Source organism: Canis lupus, chromosome 17, assembly GCF_003254725.2.
Source record: "Canis lupus dingo isolate Sandy chromosome 17, ASM325472v2, whole genome shotgun sequence".
Taxonomy (NCBI): Eukaryota; Metazoa; Chordata; class Mammalia; order Carnivora; family Canidae; genus Canis; species Canis lupus.
Window position 1 is genome coordinate 21418408 of NC_064259.1, and position 20699 is coordinate 21439106.

The 20699-nt window shown below is 48.7% G+C and overlaps 3 protein-coding genes across 7 annotated transcripts in view; 2 read left to right on the plus strand and 1 right to left on the minus strand.

Moving 5' to 3' along the window:
- Positions 1-525: 525 nt before the first annotated feature.
- NRBP1 (nuclear receptor binding protein 1) lies at positions 526-13178 on the plus strand. Of its 5 annotated transcripts, none has more exons than XM_025454333.3 (19): positions 526-2326; positions 5290-5519; positions 5685-5807; positions 5999-6100; positions 6542-6631; positions 6785-6825; positions 7199-7293; positions 7782-7805; positions 8781-8864; positions 9048-9106; positions 9240-9338; positions 10802-10934; positions 11112-11217; positions 11571-11621; positions 11719-11854; positions 12032-12085; positions 12176-12239; positions 12495-12550; positions 12627-13178. In XM_025454333.3, exons 1-19 carry the CDS (start codon positions 2155-2157, stop codon positions 12729-12731), a joined length of 1824 nt encoding a protein of 607 aa, XP_025310118.1. In that variant the 5' UTR covers positions 526-2154; the 3' UTR covers positions 12732-13178. The 5 variants fall into 5 exon arrangements, with proteins under 5 accessions (XP_025310118.1, XP_025310120.1, XP_025310124.1 ...); XM_025454339.3 differs by lacking the exon at positions 526-2326 and adding an exon at positions 2782-2925; XM_025454334.3 differs by lacking the exon at positions 526-2326 and adding an exon at positions 2949-3128.
- Positions 13179-13219: 41 nt separating this feature from the next.
- KRTCAP3 (keratinocyte associated protein 3) lies at positions 13220-14916 on the plus strand. Its single transcript, XM_025454340.3, has 7 exons — positions 13220-13380; positions 13518-13702; positions 13799-13858; positions 14032-14238; positions 14358-14492; positions 14598-14710; positions 14831-14916. The coding sequence occupies exons 1-6, from the start codon at positions 13353-13355 to the stop codon at positions 14703-14705; spliced, it is 723 nt and encodes a 240-aa protein (XP_025310125.1). The 5' UTR covers positions 13220-13352; the 3' UTR covers positions 14706-14710; positions 14831-14916.
- Positions 14917-14992: 76 nt separating this feature from the next.
- The window catches only part of IFT172 (intraflagellar transport 172), a 37514-nt gene continuing 31807 nt past the window's right edge, over positions 14993-20699 (minus strand). Inside the window, exons 36-48 of the mRNA XM_025454331.3 lie at positions 19380-19478; positions 19104-19213; positions 18909-18972; positions 18705-18791; positions 18292-18408; positions 17613-17723; positions 17312-17431; positions 16707-16802; positions 16430-16489; positions 16250-16348; positions 15774-15927; positions 15545-15636; positions 14993-15150 (exon numbers count right to left, since the gene is read on the minus strand). Coding sequence (XP_025310116.1) covers positions 15061-15150; positions 15545-15636; positions 15774-15927; positions 16250-16348; positions 16430-16489; positions 16707-16802; positions 17312-17431; positions 17613-17723; positions 18292-18408; positions 18705-18791; positions 18909-18972; positions 19104-19213; positions 19380-19478 — 1299 coding nt within the window. The 3' untranslated portion in view covers positions 14993-15060. The remainder of the gene's footprint in view (positions 15151-15544; positions 15637-15773; positions 15928-16249; positions 16349-16429; positions 16490-16706; positions 16803-17311; positions 17432-17612; positions 17724-18291; positions 18409-18704; positions 18792-18908; positions 18973-19103; positions 19214-19379; positions 19479-20699) is intronic.

Below are 20699 nucleotides of genomic sequence, written 5' to 3' on the forward strand. Positions count from 1 at the left end.
ATGCACCGGGAGCCTGATGTGGGATTCGATCCCGGGTCTCCAGGATCGCGCCCTGGGCCAAAGGCAGGCGCAAAACCACTGTGCCACCCAGGGATCCCTGATATCTTTTTGAAGAGTAACTTGGCAATATCCATTCAAGTTAAAATGTTCTTAGCTCCTGACTTAGCAATTCTACTTATATAACCATATAAAAATAATTTTCACAAGCAGGCAAAGATATGTGCAAGACTTTACTTCAGCTTTACTTATAATAATAAATGTTGGAAATAACCCTGATGCCCCCTGGTAGTTAGTAAGTAAACGCTGGACAATGGAATACTTCACAGTGGCTAAAAGATTAAAATAGTGCTATATGAGGGGATCCGTGGGTGGCTCAGTGGTTTAGCGCCTGCCCTCAGCCCAGGGCGTGATCCTGGAGTCCCGCATCGGGCTTCCTGCTTCCTGCATGGCACCTGCTTCTCCCTCTGCCTGTGTCTCTCATGAATAAATAAAATCTTAAAAAAAAAAGAAAAACAAGGAGTAATTTGAAAAAGATTATGTATTATCAGCTTGCTTTCATTTTAAATTATATGCACATATATTAATACATGCACAGAAAAATGGATACATACATCAAAATCTTAATTCTTCTGTTGAAATAGGATTACAAGAGATTTTCACATTCTATAGCAATTGTTAATTCACAATATTCCATAGGATTCCTGTAAGGATTAAATGAGTTAATATGTCATAAGGCAATTGAAACAGTGGACCATAGCACATAGAAGATATTACATAAATATTTTTGAAATATTGTTTACAATAAATTTTATTAAAGCAGAATAAAATGAGGTGGCGAAAATGCAGTGTTTGAGCTGTTTAAACATGAAAAGTTAGAAATAAAATGAGAGCTGGAGGACGCCAATGGGTCCTCTATGCATATTTGAAAGAAGGAGTTAGTTAAAAAGGAAAGGTTAATAATGATAAGGTCCAAACAGAAGAGAATGGGAAACTATAATAATATTAACTGATATTTAATGAATGTTTATAGGGGAGCAGGTGCCCCAATTGCCTTGGAGCCCACAAGGAGAAAGGGTTAACCTGGAGAAAGGGAGAAACAACCTTCCTTTGAAGATTAGAACAAAAAGATTTTTAACTTCAGTCTTTTGAAATTATATGCTAAATTTAGGGGACAAATTCATTTCCTAAATATCCAAAACAAGATCCATAACTTTCATCAGATTTCTAAAAGAATGTGTGAGCCCTCTGAAACGTAAAAGAATCAAGGATGAAAGATTGGTTGCAAAAGTATTTTGAGATGAAGAGATAAGAAAACGAGAGGGCTTTTGCCATATATTCTTCTTTACATTAGTTAAGAGGATTAAGAGATACCCTTTAAGGACAGTGAAATTTAGTGATTATCGCATTGCCAAGTTCTGAAAACCGATTCATCCTCCTCCCTTCAAAATACACGTCTAATGGCAGAGCGAATTTCTACCGCTCAGGCTCAGCGTTTAGTTTTCGCAGACCAATGGGCTCACCCCGGATCTTTCCCTTTCACTTCCTTGAAGTCAATCCAAATTCTTTCCAAACATCTTTTCAAGGAAGCCTTTGATAAATCTTACTGTTTGGATGCTAGATCTGGCTCCTATCAACTTTTGGTGAATAGCCTTAATGCCTCTGATTTCGTTTTTTGCATGTGTCAGTTAGCCTTTCAATTTCTTATACGGATCAAACGAGTCATCTGTGAAAACCTCCTGCAAAGTTTTGGCAAAGGTCGGTGCTATGCAATTTTCAGGATACGTTCAGGAAAAATTTTAAGCTGAAGAACTGGTGTCCTGCGCAGTCTCGCCCCTTACAAATAATGAAAGTGGGTGGGCGCTCCTCCCGGTGTGAGGCTACGTCTTTCGCTCCTTTTGTCTTTTAGTCGGAACAGAACTGTCATGGCGCCTTCAAGAGGAGACGGAAGGCCTTCCTTTCGCCCGGCGGACTCATCGGGGGCACCTGGACTGGACGGAGGGGTGGACAGTGAGACCAACCCCAGCCGAGACCCAACACACCGATGCCTCCGAGAGGTCTCAACCGGACAGGCTCAAGGGGAGGAGACCGGCTTGGAGACTATGGCAGCGAGCGGCCGTCTTCCCGGGGCACCGCCCACCTTGGCCGCCCCATCCAATGGCAACCCAACGGCAGTGCGGCACCGCCCATCTGTTGGTCGGGACGCCGCGAGGGCGGGGCCCGCAGTTCGGTTGCGCTGCGGAGCGCAGCTGTGAGGGAGTCTCTCTGGTCCGCGGCCCCGAACCCGAGCTGGAGCTGAAGCGCAGGCTGCGGGGAGCGGAGTCGGGAGGTGAGCGCCGAGGGGAGGGAGCGGGAGGGACGGGTTCGGCGACCGGACAGAAGGGTCGGCTTCCGCGGCCCGACGCGCCGGGACCCCGGCAGGCGGGTGTCTGGAGGCTGCTCTGCTCGCTCGGCGGCCCGAGGCCCGGCCCGCCGGAGCCCAGGGGCCGCCCCGGCCCCACAGTCTCGGCCGGGCCCTCCCGGCCTGCCCTGAGTGGCGGCCACCCGGAATTCTGCCGGCGCGGGGCGCGGGGCGCGAGGCCCTGGCGTTCGTGTCGAACTGGGGCTGACGAGAGGCGGGGCCGGCCGCGGGGGCGGGGGCGGCGGTGGCGGGCCCCGCGGCCTGCGGAAGCGCAGCGTCGGGGCCGCGCCTGCTGGCGGAGGCCGGCGCGCCGACAGCGCGGGGGCGTGGCCTGCGCCCCTGACGGCGCCGCGGGGCTGGCCTTTGATGAGGTGGCGGCGGCTGGCTCCCGGGCCTGCGGGACCCGCGGCGCTCGCAAGCAGACGGCGGGCAGGGGACCTGTTGGAGCGTGAGGCCGTTCCCTGCGCTTGCTTTGACGTCTGACCACACAACCCTGTGGGTCCCGGAGGCCCTGTGGTCGGCTCGGGGTGAGGGCAGCCCAGAGGCCTGTGGCCTGCGAGCTGTTGCTGAGGAGTTGAAATGCAGAGGGGCTGCAGTCCAGTAAATGAAAGTCTCCGAGAAAAACTTTGCGCGACGATCTACCTACACTGCTCAGAAGTGAACACAGTATTCTCGGGGTGGCTGGAAGCGGCGAGGAGATTCCCTTGTAGGGGCGTGAATGGCCTTTTCCGTATGTGATCTCTTAAACCTCTGAACGACCCTGAGAAGAAAACCCCAGCGTTGCAAAGGTTTCTTCATCGGGAGGGGAAGTGCTAGGGCATCTTGGGCAGTGCCTTGGTTTTGCCTGCTGGGGAAAGATTGGGGAGGGAGAAAACAAGGACACGGCTGTGACTGGTAAAGGTTTGGCTTCTTTTGTGGTGCTTTACTGTGGATTGTCTGTGACCTGGGTCAAGAGGTTTCCTTAGAATCCATTGGCTACAGGCTTCCTGTATCGGAGCTCCAGTGGTATTTACTATTGTCATCTAGCTGGAATTTTTACTTAGCTGTTCAGATTCAAGATGCATTCTATAAATATAGCTGCTCTAGAAAGTAATCCCTATGAACTTTCTTACCATTTTCTTAGTTGCTTTTCAGGGGGGAAGAAAAAGGAAAGTGATCTCTAACTGGTGTTCTGGTACATTACTAAGACAGCTTTCTTGTCTGGTTGAATAAAGTCTATGATAGGCAGGACCTAGATAATAACAGGCAAAGAATATCTTGCCAGATTTTCTCTGTAGTGCTTTATGGTTATCTGGTATTTACTAGAATGTCATCTTAATAAGAATCTGATTTGGGTTAAACATAGTGTAAATTGGGGGTGGAGATTGGCAGAAGGGAGTATCCAGGAGTTCTAAAATAAGAGCTTTTTGAAAGATTGTTGTTGATCAGAGGCTTCTGTATTCTGAATTTAGAGGAGGAAGTCTACTTTCCAGAATGTCACTTTCATATGGAGCACTCCTTTGAGCCCAGCACACACAGATTTCAGCTCCGTCATAGCCTTTGTTCTTAGAGAGATGGAATAACATTCAGTGGTTGTCCTGCAACTGTCTGGATAAGTTAGCGACATTTAGCTTGTGAGAATTCTTTTTCTTCCAAATAGCCATGTGCCTTAAAAAAATATTGTACTATATAGTATTTTTTCTTGTAACTGCTGTATTTTGAGTTATTTGTTCTTTTTAAAAATTTTTTTGTTTTAAAGATTTTACTCATTTATTTGAGAGAGAGTGAGCTTGAGCAGGGGAAGTGGGAGCCAGACTCGGGGCTCAATCCCAAGATCATGTCCTGAGCTGAAGGAAGATGCTTAACAGACTGAGCCAACCCGGCACTCCTTGAGTTATTTGTTTATGAGGGAATATCTCTGTCAGATCTGGTATCCCCGAGGGTGGAGCCTTTGAGCTGTTTGGATGAAATGAAAGCTGGAAGCTGAAAGTTCTAGATTTGTTTAAATTTGTGGTTCCATAAATGTGGGCATCTCATTTATTTTATTCACTATTTTATCTCTGGTACCTAGCCCAGTGCTTGGCCTACAGTAAGTGCTTAATAAATATTTGTTGAATGAGTGAATGAAAAAAAAATGTTGCTAACCAATACCCATTTGCACACTCACATCACAGGGGAGGTGAGGGCATCAGGGATGAAGTCACTAACCACTGCCAGTTACCTGGCCCAAGGGTATCCTCAGCATGGACTAGTAGACTTGATCTATGTGTAGGAGGGATGGATAGCAAATGCCAGAATTCTAGTGGAATAAATTAGCTTGAGGGTTTCATCTGGATAAATTGGCTGAGAGTGCTACAGGTCCAGACTTAGGGCTGAATCAGTGAAAGATTTTGGGGTCTAGAGTCATCTGAATAGGGCCGTGTAGCTTAGTTCTTGAACACATAAAGGCAGGTGAAGTTTTAAAGGAAGATTGTTGGGTGAGTATTGCTGAGAAGGAATGGTGTCTGTCCCTGATTTGGCTGTTCATTTGAACCTGAAAAATGGGAGTTATATTGTCATAAATCTTAGGTTTGCCACTCCTCATGGGTCATCTTCAACCACGATAGCTTCACTTCTCTAGACTAAGAAGTAGTTAATGTTTCAATGTTCAGACAGAATTAATTTGATTTTGGATTTAAAGGAAACAAGGGAGACCGATGTTTTGTTTTGTTTTTTAACCCCAGATGAGGTTATTAGGATTAAGCATGGAGCCCAACATGGGGCTTGAACTCATGACCCTGAGATCAAGACCTGAGCTGAGATCAAGAGTTGGATGCTTAACTGAGCCACCCAAGTGCCCCAGGATTAAATCTTTATAGATCTATCCTGACCCTTTCTGCCTTCTTCCTTCATCCTTGCCCCAACCAATACAGGCCTGAGTGTTCGTTCCAGCATGTCGGAGGGGGAGTCCCAGACAGTAGTCAGCAGTGGCTCAGACCCAAAGGTAGAATCCTCATCCTCAGCTCCTGGCCTGACATCAGTGTCACCTCCTGTGACCTCCACCACCTCAGCTGCTTCCCCAGAGGAAGAAGAAGAAAGTGAAGATGAGTCTGAGATCTTGGAAGAGTCACCATGTGGACGCTGGCAGAAGAGGCGGGAGGAGGTAAAGTGATGGTAGTGTCACTCTGGGGGGAGTGGAAAGGGAAAGTCTCAAAGGGTCACACCAAACTTTAACAGATCAGAGCCTAGGAGAGGATGATCATTTGGAGTATTAAAATGGTTTATACGATAACTTTAGTAATTCCTTTCCATTTGGATTTCTTCTCAGGTGAATCAACGGAATGTACCAGGTATTGACAGTGCATACCTGGCCATGGATACAGAGGAGGGTGTAGAGGTTGTGTGGAATGAGGTCCAGTTCTCTGAGCGCAAGAACTACAAGCTGCAGGAGGTAGGTAATGGTGAAAGAATGTAGCCCGTAGGGTATTAGAATGCAGGCGTTAAAGAGAAATTGGTGTTGAGAAGCTGATTAGGAGGAGAGGATGTTGGGGTTAGATTATTTCTGGGGAGGGATAGGGAATGGCTTTTCAGGATTACAGTAATTTCTGAACCTTGTTATCCCACTCTCTCTCCTGCCCTCAGGAAAAAGTCCGTGCTGTGTTTGATAATCTGATTCAGTTGGAACATCTCAACATTGTTAAGTTTCATAAGTATTGGGCTGACATTAAAGAGAACAAGGCCAGGGTAAGAACTTTTTCTTAAGCTTACTGCAAAGAGACTAGCTACATTTATTGTTCTTTTTACATTCAGAGATGAAAATAGATAGTTTTGAAACAAAACTGGAATCAGCTATTGTGGAGGTGAGAGTAGGGCTTTGCCTACTATGATCTATGATGCCTTTTGTTTGGTTATGGACGGGGCAGAAATGAGCAAACTTTTGTTTCCTTTCCATAGCTCTTATTGTTCAGTAGGGTTTTTTCTTTCTTTTTTTTTTTTTTTTCTGTTTGTTTGTTTGTTTGGTTTTGTCCTGTTAAATCTAAGGAAGTGTTGCTAACAACAAAAGGAGGGAAACTTAAAATAATCACCACCACCAGGTTTCAGATCTAATATATATCTGGTATATGTGTCAACAGATAGGGAATCATTCCTACTCTAAGGTTTTATTTGAGTGTTTTGCCTCTCCAGGTTATTTTTATCACAGAATACATGTCATCTGGGAGTCTTAAGCAATTTCTGAAGAAGACCAAAAAGAATCACAAGACTATGAATGAAAAGGTATGAAGGGAGAGCAGACAAAGCTTTAGGCTAGTTTGGGTGTTTTAAAAAGATTATATTAATCATGAAGCTAAGCAGGAAGGGATGGAGGAAAACTAGTTGGAGGGTTAAGAGAAGGGATTACTGCTGACCCTTTGACTACACTGTTTCCAGGCTTGGAAGCGCTGGTGCACGCAAATCCTCTCTGCCCTTAGGTAAGTAGGATCTGGTTAGTGTTTTTCCCCTGATTTAGTTTCTGGTTTAGTTCCTCCAAAGAGATTTTAAGGCACTACTCTGCTGTTTTTTTCTGCCTCAGCCCACTTTTTTTTGAGTCCTCTACTGTCAAGATTAGGCCCCTATGGTCTTTTAAAGGGTCCATTGTAATGCCCTAACCACAATACTATCTCCCACCTCTTTCTCCTAGTGCTTATCCAGCTATTTAACTCATCAGGCATAATGGAGATTCAGAGTGTGGGGATTATCTTTGTGGTGACCAGCAGGAGACCAGGCCCTTGCTCCTCTTAACCCTTGGGTTCCCCCTGCCCTTAATTTCCCAGTGGCCCCTCTAACAGCCCAGTGCCCCCACAGCTACCTGCACTCCTGTGACCCCCCCATCATCCATGGGAACCTGACCTGTGACACCATCTTCATCCAGCACAACGGACTCATCAAGATTGGCTCTGGTGAGGGGAGGGAGAGGTTCTGGGCAGGGGAGCCTCGGGAATTTGGGAACCATGGGGGTAAGATGAAAGGAGTGGGAGAGTAGAGCAAAATTCTGAGGTGTGGGCTGGTGGTAAGAGATAGGACTCTGCTAGGGGTCATTCATAGGGAGAGGCCAGTCAATTAGGGGGTAGGGTCTAATCTTAAACATTTTTTTTTGGAGGGAAGTGGGTTAATCCAGAGATCTTGGTAGGACGTTGGGAAAGGGCAAGAGATGGGTCTAAGGTCTGACTTGAGCCCCTGTGGCCAGACCCTACGCAAGGAGGTTCCAGGCTGTGTCTGCTGTGAGTGCTTTCATTTGCCGTGTATCTGTGTGCAGTGTATAACGTTTCTGTGTGCTGTGTTTGTGTGTGGTTTGTGTGTCCATTTGTCTGGGGCTTGGCTGCTCCATCGCTCACAACTTTTCTCTGTTTTCCTCCCTCCCGCTTACGGGCTGCTCTGTTCCCAACAGTCTTTCATAGGATTTTTGCTAATGGTGAGAGCTCCCTGTTGCCCCACTTGGGGCTCTGTTTGTGCTCCCTCTGCTCCTCTTTGCGGCTGCCCAGTGCATGCAGTCGTGGGAGCAAGCCCCGTTCCCCTACCTTCCCTGCCTACTTATGCCTGCTTGGCTTCTCCCTACCAGCCCTCCACCTGCTTGCCCTTCCATAATTTGCTTGTTTCCTGTGGATTGTGCCTGGCCGGCCATTTATGTCCTGGATTCTTATTTCCCTTCATCATCAGGCTGGTTCCCTAAATCATACTGTGCTCCCAGACACTCTGTGATTCGTAGTCATTGTTTATGATCTGAGTGAGTCCAAATTGGGCCCGGCCCTGGTTCCTCGTTCAGGCCTGTGGCAGGAATGTTGAGGAATAAGAGAGTAGAGGAGGAGTTTCACATTTTGGTGGATTAAACATGAGAATGATTCAAGGGTGTTGGTTCAGCTTTGAGCTGTTTTGAGTTTCAGTCAGCAAAGTTGGGTGAGAAGGAGGCTGTCTAGTTGGTTGTATTGTTAATCCTTCTTACTCTTTTTTATCCAAGTTTCTGAGATCTTTAAATTGTCCCAGGTTAGGAAGGGCTGCCTATGTTTTTATGCTAATTTGCAGGTGTCTGAAAGAACTAGACCAAACATTTTCATGTGACAGGGATTAGATATTCTTGAGTTTGGGGGAAGGTTTTCCTTAGCCTCCATTGCTGCTTGGCCAGCCCAAGGCTCCCATATACCTATTAGTTTAGTGTGGTATGTTTGTTGTTACTGAGTTAGGGACCTTAAGTGAGAAGCGCTAGACCCAAGAAAGGGGAAGTAGGTGGTGTTCATGTTTAGTTTGTGGTTCAAGATAAGAAGAGGACAGGTTTGCACTTTCAGTGTTAAGAGTCTTCAGGAGAGAATTTGGCTTTTGGGGAACCTCTCTCTGGAGTGAGACTATGCTTTGTTGATGGTGGTCAGATTGTGGGTATCTCCCCTACTCCCAGTGGCTCCTGACACTATCAACAATCATGTGAAGACTTGTCGGGAAGAGCAGAAGAACCTACACTTCTTTGCACCGGAGTATGGAGGTGAGGCACCTCAGTTTCTCTGCCCTCTCTGTTCCCCAGGTTTCCACCTTATAACCTGAGGCCCAGAGGTAATAGAACTGAAACTTCTAGTTTCTGCTGGCATACAAAAAGTTTTTAAAAGGCATTTCTGCCACCCTCTGCCCCTATCCTCTGATTCACCAAAGGCTTCTCTGTTTTCCCTAGAGGTCACTAATGTGACAACAGCAGTAGACATCTACTCCTTTGGCATGTGTGCACTGGAGGTGAGGAAACCACAAGCAGTGGTGATAGAAAGGGATCAGATTATAAGATGGGAGGGGAGGCCAACTAAGGTCTTGAGGGAGTGATTCTGGAGCACTGAAATTCTGAAGTCTTTTCTGTTCCCCCTCACTGCAGATGGCAGTGCTGGAGATTCAGGGCAATGGAGAGTCCTCATATGTGCCACAGGAAGCTATCAGCAGTGCCATCCAGCTTCTAGAAGACCCATTACAGAGGGTAATAATCTTTTGGGTCACTCTATCAGCAGTTTGAAATGTCTTGAGGTTTTTCTTCCTTTTTACTTGGAATATGCTGTCTTCTAAGAGTCAGAGAACAGAAAGCAGAAAGGACAGGCAAAAGCAGTGAATATTTAAATATTTTCCTAGGTGGTGCCTACCTTGTTTTTTGTATACACACACAGGTTAAGGGTTTAAGATGGGTAGTATTGAGGGTAAAGGTTGTATATTAATATAGGTGTATCTGTGTCAAGGTAAATAATTTAATGGTTACCTCAAGGTAATTGGTATATGCTATCAGACAACCATCTTGATATTTTTATTTTATTTTATTTTATTTTATTTTATTTTATTTTATTTTATTTATTTATTTATTTATTTATTTTTAATATTTTATTAATTTACTCATGAGAGACACACACAGAGAGTCAGAGACACAGGCAGAGGGAGAAGCAGGCTCCATGCAGGGAGCCTGACGTGGGACTCGATCCCAGGTTTCCAGGATCACACCCTGGGCTGAAGGCGGTGCTAAACCGCTGAGCCACCCGGGCTGCCCCCATCTTGATATTTTTAAACAAACTGATGAGTTTGAATTAAATCCATCACTTAGGGTTTCGTATGCGTGTGTTTGTTTGTGTGTGTGTGTGTGTGTATGTATGTTGTATGTATGTATGTTTTAGGAGGGGAAAGTGCCTTGAAATAACAAACTAAGATTTAAAGGATGTAGCTTTATGAATCAGTAGGTAGATTATAGTTAAGTAAAGGCTGGACAGGAAGGTCTGAACAAGAATAGTTTGTAACTCATTAGATAGTGTTACAGCTCAGTTAGTGCGGAGTAAATTTCTGGTTCTGTGTGTTAGGTTGGAGCATTCAAGTGACAGATTAGGCATATGACCTTGGCCTTTGAGTTTGTAAGGAGGAAAAGAAAAGCCCGTTAATCGTCATGGCCTACAGGAAGTGGGAAGGGTAGGCCGTGTGTGTAGAGGAAGCTTGGGGAAAGCCAGTGAATTTAATAAATGATTGTAGGAGACAAAGGAAATTGTGGTAGTAGGCTTGAGAAATAAAAAGATGGTGAGTACTATTGAGCACAACAGATAGGTTTGGAAACAGAGAGGTGAACTTTGGTGAGAGAGAGGAAGGTAAGGTAGGCAGTGAGTGGGCTTATAAAGCAGAGAAGTAGAAAATCAGGAAAAAGAATTCGTAAGTTTGAATAGAAAAAAAAAAAGTTTATGGTTGGATAGTAGAAAAACCATTAAAACCAGAAAACCAGTGAACAGCACCTTCCATGTTATACCTCAGCATCTTCAGAGCCCTTTCAAATACATGTAGCAGTTTGTTCCCTCAACTGGTGCTGATCACCTAGTATGTAGGCCTGTGCTAAGTATGATGAGTGATGAAGTAGCACGATGAGTGCAGTGGCCTGGTTGCCAGATGCCTACTCTCCTTCCTTGTTCCCTTTTCTAGGAGTTCATTCAAAAGTGCCTGCATTCTGAGCCTGCTCGCAGACCAACAGCCAGAGAACTTCTTTTCCACCCAGCACTGTTTGAAGTGCCCTCGCTCAAACTCCTTGCTGCCCACTGCATTGTGGGACACCAACGTGAGTCTTCTTGGCCCTACTAGGAATTTTCTTCCCATCTGGAGCCTTAATAACTATCACTGGCATGCTCTCTTCCCTCTTCCATTTCCAAAGGAGTTCTTTACCCCCCAGGACCCCTGGGCTTTCCATGACATTAATCTATCTCTCCATAACTTCCCATCTTATCATGCCCTCTAGACATGATCCCTGAGAATGCTCTGGAGGAGATCACCAAAAACATGGATACCAGTGCTGTACTGGCTGAAATCCCTGCAGGACCAGGAAGAGAACCAGTTCAGACTTTGTGAGTAACTGAGAGGGTCTGAAAGGGACAGATTTGTCACTACCATCGAAGGTTCTGTCAACTGTCCATTCTTTGGGAATTGTTTTTTTTTTTTTTTTTTTTAATTTTTATTTTTTTATTTATTTATGATAGTTACAGAGAGAGAGAGAGGCAGAGACACAGGCAGAGGGAGAAGCAGGCTCCATGCACCGGGAGCCCGATGTGGGATTCGATCCCGGGTCTCCAGGATCGCGCCCTGGGCCAAAGGCAGGCGCTAAACCGCTGCGCCACCCAGGGATCCCTCTTTGGGAATTGTTGAATCTGTTTTGTTTATTTCCTTTCTTTTTATATGCTTTCTCTCTTTTCTTCTGCAGGTACTCTCAGTCACCAGCTCTGGAATTGGATAAATTCCTTGAAGATGTCAGGTGAGAGAAGGTCGAGAGGAAAGGCTTGCTGGAGGAAGCAGGGTGGGTGTTCTAAGGCATTCAAAGAGCCTGTGTGACCTGTCTGACCTCCCTCTAGGAATGGGATCTACCCCTTGACAGCCTTTGGGCTACCTCGGCCCCAGCAGCCACAGCAGGAGGAGGTGACATCACCTGTTGTGCCCCCCTCTGTCAAGACTCCAACACCCGAACCAGCTGAGGTGGAGACCCGCAAGGTGGGGCTCTGCGGGGGTGGAGGTCTCTGGTCATGGTGTTGGGAAGAAGAGGACACGTCAAATAAGGCTTTGTCCTTCAGAGAAAAGAATGTTCCTGTGGACTGGAAAGTATTCCAGCTGTTGGCTTTTTATGGCCTAGTGTCTCTTGTCATGACCCTCTGTGTGCCCTCTCCCTAGGTGGTGCTGATGCAGTGCAACATTGAGTCCGTGGAGGAGGGTGTCAAACACCATGTAAGGCTCAGGGCTAGGGCTGCATGGGGCTAGGTGGCTGGGGGTGGGGGGAGAAGAGGAGCCTCATTTTCTGACCATCCTATTCTCCAGCTGACACTTCTTCTGAAGCTGGAAGACAAACTCAACCGGCACCTGAGCTGTGACCTGATGCCAAGTGAGTCTCTCCTTTCCCTCAGAGGATGAGAGCCCGTGAGCCTTATCTGTGAGGAACATTCTTAGGGGTGGGGAAGAAGGCTACAAGGCAGCAACACATCGACGCACAAAGAACGAATATCTTAGCTCCTAAAACTGGAGGGCAGTTTTGCTTGTTTCGTTCTTTCGCAGTGAGGCTGACCCAACCAGGGCTGTTGGAAGGGCTCTGGGCCCCTGACTCCCACACTTTGCTCACCGTCTCCCTTTTCTCTGTCAGATGAGAACATCCCCGAGTTGGCAGCTGAGCTGGTGCAGCTGGGCTTCATTAGCGAGGTGAGCTTTCTGCCTTCAGCTGCTCTGGCTGCTGCATTCTCCTCTTGCCCTGTCTCACCCAGCTCTTCTCCTCCAGGCTGACCAGAGCCGACTGACTTCTCTGCTAGAGGAGACCCTGAACAAGTTCAATTTTGCCAGGAACAGCACCCTCAACTCAGCCGCTGTCACCGTCTCCTCTTAGAGCTCACCCGGGCCAGGCCCCTAATCAGAGCTGCAGCCGTCACTAGACGCGCCCGCAGCCTTCCTGCCTCTCCCCCCCAGTCAGTATTACCCTGTGAAGCCCCTTCTCTCCTTTATTATTCAGGAGGGCTTTGGGGCTCCCTGGTTCTGGGCATCACCCTCCCCTTCCCCTTCTCTTCCTCCCCTCTGCACTTTGTTTACTTGTTTTGCACAGACGTGGGCCTGGGCCTTCTCAGCAGCCGCCTTCTAGTTGGGGGCTAGTAGCTGATCTGCCGGCTCCCGCCCAGCCTGTGTGGAAAGGAGGCCCACGGGCACTGGGGGAGCTGAATTCTACAATCCCGCTGGGGCGGACGGGGCGGGAGAGAAGGGTGGTGCTGCAGTGGTGGCCCTGGGGGGCCATTCGATTCGCCTCAGTTGCTGCTGTAATAAAAGTCTACTTTTTGCTAAAGCGTCCCGTGTGTGTGTTTGCGCGCCTTCCCCGCTAGAGGGAGCGGGCTGGCAGCCCCGCCCGGGGCGCGGGGTTGGGCCTCCAGGTGCGGAGCGGGCGGAACTGGCTGGGAGAGCGAGGGCGGGGCCGCGAGGCCAGGTAGAGCTGCCCTGCGGCTGGGCGCGGAGGGCCGCGATGAGGTGCTGCCGCCTCTACACCTTCGGTAACTTCCGGCCCTGGTTCGCTGCCCTGCGTCCGCCGGGGACCCGTCCCACAGCCCTCCGCTCACTCGGGCGGCCACCAGGGGGGCCCTCCGGTTCCTTTCCCGGCTCAGGCCTGCCTCTCCCCGGTGCTTTGCAGACGCGGCCAGCGGCCCCCGGCGGCTTATGCGCGTGGGCCTCGCGCTCATCCTGGTGGGCCACGTGAACCTGCTCCTGGGGGCCGTGCTGCACGGCACAGTCCTGCGACACGTAGCCAATCCCCGCGGCGCCGTCACCCCGGAGTACACCACGGCCAATGTCATCTCCGTGGGATCCGGGCTGCTGGTGAGCGGGGCGGGGCCGCGGGCGTGGGGGCGGGGCGGCGGGCCGTGGGGCGGCGGGCTGTAGAGCGGCGCAGCCTTCAGGCTTTGTGTCTTCCAGAGTGTTTCCGTGGGACTTGTGGCCCTCTTGGCATCCAGGAACCTTCTGCTCCCACGACTGGTGAGAGGGGATTTCTGGAGCTTTAATGGGGCCTTGAGTCAGGGAAATGAGGACCTGACTCAGCTTCATCTTCAAGTGGGAGGAGGAGCCTCAACTAGAGAAACCAAAGTATCTTTATCAGTGGGAGAGTCAGCGACGCGCAGCCGCTCACCCTGATCTTCTGCCCCTGCCAGCACTGGGCCCTGCTGGCCGTAGCGCTGATGAACCTGCTCCTGTCCGCCGCCTGCTCCCTGGGCCTCCTCCTTGCCGTGTCGCTCACTGTGGCCAACGGTGGCCGTCGTCTTATTGCTGACTGCCATCCAGGACTGCTGGACCCTTTGCTACCGCTAGACCAGGGGCCTGGGCAGGCTGACTGCCCGTTTGACCCCACGAGAATCTATGTGAGTGCATGCTCTTCTCAGCCTTTCTGCAGCCTGCAGGTCTTGGTCTTGCCCTGTCAGCCTCCCCTACATGCCTGCCCTGCTCCCTCTCAGTTCCCCACCTTCCTGCTTCGCCCCAGGATACAGCCTTGGCTCTCTGGATCCCTTCTGTGTTCATGTCTGCAGCGGAGGCTGCCCTGTCTGGTTACTGCTGCGTGGCTGCACTCACTCTCCGTGGGGTGGGGCCCTACAGGAAGGAAGGGCTTCAGGAGCAGGTAAGGAGGACGGACAAGAAAGTCCATTCAGCAATGACTGGCTGTGTGGGAAAGGTGCTGAACTGGAATTCAGAGCAGGAGTAGTAACTCCATCCATCTCGACAGCTGGAGGAACTGACAGACCTTGACCTTCCTAAGTGTACAAGGCAGGAAAATGAGCAGCTACTGGATCAAAATCAGGAAATCCAGGCATTGCAGAAAAGCTGGGCTTAAGACAGGTAATCCATGAGGAGTGGGGCCTGGGAGAGGGTGGAGGCAGGGAATCACTCTTAGAACTGGGTCAGGTCCTCTGCTGTCCTGCTTGCCTTATGACCCCCGTTCTCCCTTCAACGGAGCAGGTGCCGATCCAGAGGCTCAGTTCACAACGGTGACATAAACCCCAGGATGACGTAAACAGCTGTAATAAAAGAACTCTTTCCTTCTACTTGGTTATGATTCCTTTTGGGAAAAGGGCACCAGACTGATATTGGGGATGACTTTGATCAAAGAACACAGTGGTCTCCATTACCTACAAGACTTTAATTTAATGAGGGAGAGAATCCAGTAACTCCTCCCTGAGCCCTCCCAGTTACTGAAAGGAAAAACTGGTGCTGGGTAGCCCTCCACACCACTGACTAATGAATTTCAGCACATCTTGGCACACGGGGCTGTGGGAAGTCTGTGGACAAACAGGAGAACAAGAGAGGAACTCATTAATGCTAAGGAAAAGCATTCCTTCTCTAAAGAAAATCAGCCCCATCTTAGAAGGTAGAGCAAAGTTCAGGGCCTGCACCTGCCTTCTTGACACTCCCACCCATCCTCTCTTGGTTTTGTGGTTTCCTTCAGTGCTGCTCTCCCTCTCTAACCTTTTTTTTTTTTTTTAAGATTTATTTATTTACTTATTTATGATAGAGAGAGAGAGAGAGGGGCAGAGACACAGGAGGAGGGAGAAGCAGGCTCCATGCCGGGAGCCCGACATGGGACTCGATCCCGGGACTCCAGGATCACGCCCTGGGCCGAAGGCAGGCGCCAAACCGCTGAGCCACCCATGGATCCCCATCTCCCTCTCTAACCTTGATAGCCATAAGGAACTTATTCCAGTTGTCCTTGTTGGCTGCCTTCCCTGGCCGCTTAAATTCAATTTTGTTCCTCAGAATGGGGTACCCTGTGGGAGGAGAAAAAAAGATGAACTGGCATTTGAGGGGGAAAACCAAGAGCGATTTCAGAGTCAAATACTTTCTTGGTCCTGCTATTTTCCCTTTCCACCCACCACAGAACGTGGGGGGCTACAGGATTCTGTACCTGTAATGAGGCAGGGTAGTGCCCGAACTCCAGTGCTCACTGCCACCAGGGAAGCTTCGTAGGCACCACGCTCATCCCGAGGTAGAACCTGCTCCAGCCGCTGGTCCATTGAGACCGTGAGTACCCAGTCTCGAACCTCTTCCCTCTGAGCCTCCTGGGAAAGATAGAAGAGCAGTAGCTTCACACAGGGCAGGTTATGCAGAAGGCGTTGAGTTAGGAGTCTTACTAAACTGTCATCCTGTGCATCATCTATTTTTTTTACCCATACATGATCCTCCTTGGATGGGGTTCATGGTCACCACTTTTTTTTTTCTCTGCTTCTACTTTCACTGACAGAAAACTGAGGGCTGAGGCCCTTCCAAAGATGTTGCCAGCTGATGCCCATAACAAAGGTTAGGAGGACCAACATGAAGTGTCCCCCCTTCACAATGCCTCACACTGGTGAGGCCTTCCATTCTTCAATCTCGTCACCTTACCGGCACATGCTGCTTGGCTGGAAGTGGCACCTCAAAGGGAATGTCTGTATCCTGAAAGTCAGAGTGGTCAAGGGCATCCAGAGTTCCTTCTTCAATTGCCTGTAGCAGAGTGGGCAGCCATGAGATAGACACAGCTGGTGACAGGCAAAACTACCCTCCAGGCACAACTTCTCTACTCACATCAGTCAGATCCAAAAAGCGGTTGAGGAAGATGAATGCCATGTTCTCCCAGCCAACTGCCTGCAGCGAGAGAAGGTGCAAGTGGGAGTGAACAGCTGGGCTTGGATGCTGCTTTTCCGGGATGCAGGGGGAGGAACACAGGAAGACACAGGAAAACGATGTCCTCCATAATATCAGCCTCACACTCAGCTTTGCTCTACCTGAGGACAAGATACTCTACCTTCCAACTTTTGATTTCCCTCTCTCCTTGGCCACACCCTTCCTTGTCCCAGCTCACCTTGGCAGCAATGCCTGCTTCATAGAAGGCCTTGTCTGCAGGTAGTAGCTGGGTGTGGCGTAAGAGCGAAACAGAAAGCCTGGCAGCCACAGTTTCCTACAGATTAAAGTCAAAGCATTATGATCCTGGCACTGGAGCAACTGAGCTACCAAACCAGTGATCTTATAAGGCAGCCCCAGAACCAGAAAACCAATAAAATCAGTTGCTCTGGATCTTGAGTGGTTCTGGGTCTTAGTCTTTTTCATCTCCCCAAAGAACTAGGCCTAGATTATTTCTATCATGCAAGTACACACAATAAATATACAATATGCTATCCCGAATAAGCCAAAAGGATATATTCTAAGAGATCAATACAGAAATTGTGGGGATTGAATGTTTTATAATGATGCTGGAGCTATGTGGGCAGAGAGCCCGAAGGAGGCCAGTGGAGGAGCCCAGGAAGAAGACCATCCTTAGTGAGGCTAAAGGGCTAAAGATTTCTTTAAACATAGGAGAAACTAGGAGAGGAGTAGACCAAGCTGGAGCATCTGGGACTTGAATTCATTCAGCCTGATACATCTGAAGATGTGTCCATAAGACGGAGTGCTCCTCCTCTCCCATCTCACCAGCTGTTTGACACTCTGGGCCGCTGAGCGAGTGGCATAGTAATGAGCAATCAGAAGCATCGTCTCAAACTCCTCATGGGCTGGGGTGTTGACCTCACTAGACTTCACCAGGTTCTCACACTAGAGCAGGAAGAGAGCACAGCCTGGGTCAGAGTTGGAGGAGAGCCAGAGCCACAGGGTGGTCGGCTACCGGCCACCTGGACAGACAAAGGTGTAGTCTGTCTGTGTGCATGAGAGAAGAGCTAGGGACAGGGAGAGGTGGGGTAGACTTGTCACCCTGTTGTGGACCTGACTTTCTCACCAAGTTAAAGAGCACATCCCGAAGATCAGCCCAGTTGTGATAGGCTTCAGCACTGTTGGTCCCAGGTGAGCTCACCATGTCGGTGAAGATCCTTTTGTAGATATTGAAGTTCTAGGGGTAGTTGGGAAAGGAGAGCTGAGTGAGAATGAATAACTAGAAGAGAAAGTACATGTGGGGCCAAAGAGGAAATAAGCAGTATGTGTGTGGAGGGGCTAGGGGGCAATGATGGAGAAAGCATTGATCATTTTTAGGGAAGAGAAAGAAGAGTAAGAAAATAACTTTCTTACAATTAGTGCTCTGCGTGTGGACAAATGTGTGAATGCGAATGCAGTCACAGTGTTAACGGGCCGATGTTCCAGGGAGCTGAGATGCTCAGATAGGAGAGCAGTGTTTAGTCTCTGAAGGAAGCTAATGAGACCTTAGAGGTGAGTGTAGGATTCATTTCTGTTCCTTGTGTGAGCTAAGAGCATGAGCAGCTTCAGCTAAGGTTGCTAAAGGTTTCCTCAAATGATAAATCTGTAGAGGCTGTACATTTCAGAAGAGGCCAGTGGGGGTCTCTGGGCCTGATGCTCTCTAAAAGAATGCTTTGAGAAGACAGTTTCTGAGGGGATGGGTGGTTCTTCAGAAGAATGTAAGAATTTCCTTGAGGAAACATTCACTCCAAGGAGCAGGTTGGTACCTGTGGGTTAGCAGGGGCTCCATGCTGCACATACAGGGCCAGCGCCTGGCCATAGCCACCTTCTCGGATCAGGTGAGTCGCATACAAAGCCACGTACTTGTGCAGAATCTTGTAGTTCTGTCCCGGGGATGGAGGAGAAGCATGGGAAGGTTGGGATCAGTAGGACCAGGCAGTGAGGGTGGAGTGGTTAACTTGAGGCCATGGATTTGTTTAGGAGGCAAAGGCCTATGCAAGTCAGGCCCAGCTAGGCCTCTAACCCCAGTTTCAAGAGGATCGAAGACTGATTCTCTGATGATGCTGGGTATGGATCTTTGGGGTTGGGCTTTGGAGGAAGTAAGAGAGAGAGCTCTGGGTCAAGGGGAGCCAAGGGCAAACATCCAGAAGAACTACGGATGGGAGGAGGACAGCAGTACCTGCTTGGTAGCTGTTTCAATGCACTTGTCCCACTGGCCCTGCTCCACATACAGGTCCAAAGCAGCCACCACATCCACACCCACCAGCTATGGATCAGTGGAAAAGAGAGTTAAGAGGACAGAGATGACATGAGTGGGGAGAGGAGGGAGAGAATCCCTTGAGCCTTCATGCATTCTGCCTCTTATTAACTCTGCAAGTCTCACCGAGTCCACTTTGCCCTGGTTCTTGAGGAACTCTTTATAATGCTGGTCCACATAGTCTTCATACCTGCGAAGATGTGCAGAGATCTAGCACTGCATGGTCCCGAAATGCACACCCTTCCCATGAGAACCTCCTCTTCCTCTTTACAAAAAGAAGCAAGGGAAGAATTTCTTGGAGAGAAGGGGTCAGGAGCTTACCGGGGATCTAACTCCTTGGCCACACGCTTAGCCTTGTTCCACTCCTCACCCTCAATGAAAGCATCGATCGCCTCTTTGACTAGGTCCAGGTTCAGATAGAGCTCTGCTGCCTGCATGATGGGAAATCAGAGCCTGGAGAAATCTGTGATTCCACAGAACTAAGTGCAGGTCACACCTCCCAGGAGGCCTACCTCACATACCCTCCTGGGTGTAGATGGCATCATTCCAGCCCTCCCCATGGAATCTATTTCTTTTCCGTTCCAGCACTCTACTTACTGCACTATGCTTTCCAATTCCAATCAGCTGGGGTCCCACAGCTTGAACTACTTCCAGACTGCGTTGGGGAGGCAGAAACTTGATGGCGAGTTCAGCCGCCTGAGTGGTTGAATGGGGAGGAGAGACAGATACATGACAGACATGTCCTCAGTCTCTGTTTTTTCCGTCCAGTTACCAACCTTCTCTCCTGCACTCTCCTTTACCTTCTACCCTCCTGGGCAAGGCCTGTCTCATGGTCCCTCACAGTTCCTCAGAGCCTTGAAAAGACCACAGTGGACCTACCTGTTCCTCTCAGCTCCTCTGTCAGACACTCGCTATGCTGTCTGAGGTCACTGCATTTGGTCCTACCACCTCAAACTGGTTTCTCAAGTTCTTTGTCACAGAGTTTGGGTAGCGTGGTATCAAGAAAGAAGGCATTCTGCAGCTATTTGTGCTGGGCTTTCCTTTTTTTTTTTTTTTTTAAAGATTTTATTTATTTATTCATGAGAGACACACAGAGAGAGAAACAGAGACACAGGCAGAGGGAGAAGCAGGCTCCATGCAGGAAGCCTGATGTGGGACTCAATCCCAGGACTCTGGGATCACACCTTGAGTCAAAGGCAGATGTTCAACTGCTTAGCTACCCAGGCGTCCCTGTGCTGGCGTTTCCTGAGCCTCAGTTTCTTCACCTGTAAGAATGATGACTGGTCTAAATTTGTACCATCTGGAACAGAAGCCACTAGTCACATGTGGCTAGTTCCAACTGAGATGTGCTATCAGCTTAAATACACACTGGGTTTCACAGACTTAATATGAAGGAAGGAATGTAAAATATCTCAATAAATTGAGAAATAAATAATATCAATAATATATCCATCAATAAAATACTGATTTCATGCTGAAATGAGTTTAGAAACATTTGGGGACACCTGGGTGGCTCAGCGGTTGAGCGTCTGACTTCGGCTCAGGTCGTGATCCTGGAGTCCCGGGATCAAGTCCTACATCGGGCTCCCTGCATGGAGCCTGCTTCTCCCTCTGCCTATGTCTCTGCCCCCCACCGCCTTCTCTCTCTCATGAATAAATAAAATGTTTAAAAAAAAAAGATATTTGAGGGGCACCTGGGTGGCTCAGTGGTTGAGCATCTGCCTTCGGCTCAGGTCATGATCCTGGGGTCCTGGGATCAAGTCTCGCATCGGCTCCCTGCGTGGAGCCTGCTTCTCCCTCTGCATGTCTCTGCCTCTCTCTCTCTGTCTCTCATGAATAAATAAATAAATAAAATAAAATAAAATATTTGATTAGGTAAAATATAATTATTTTTTTGTGTTCCTTTTTACTTATTTG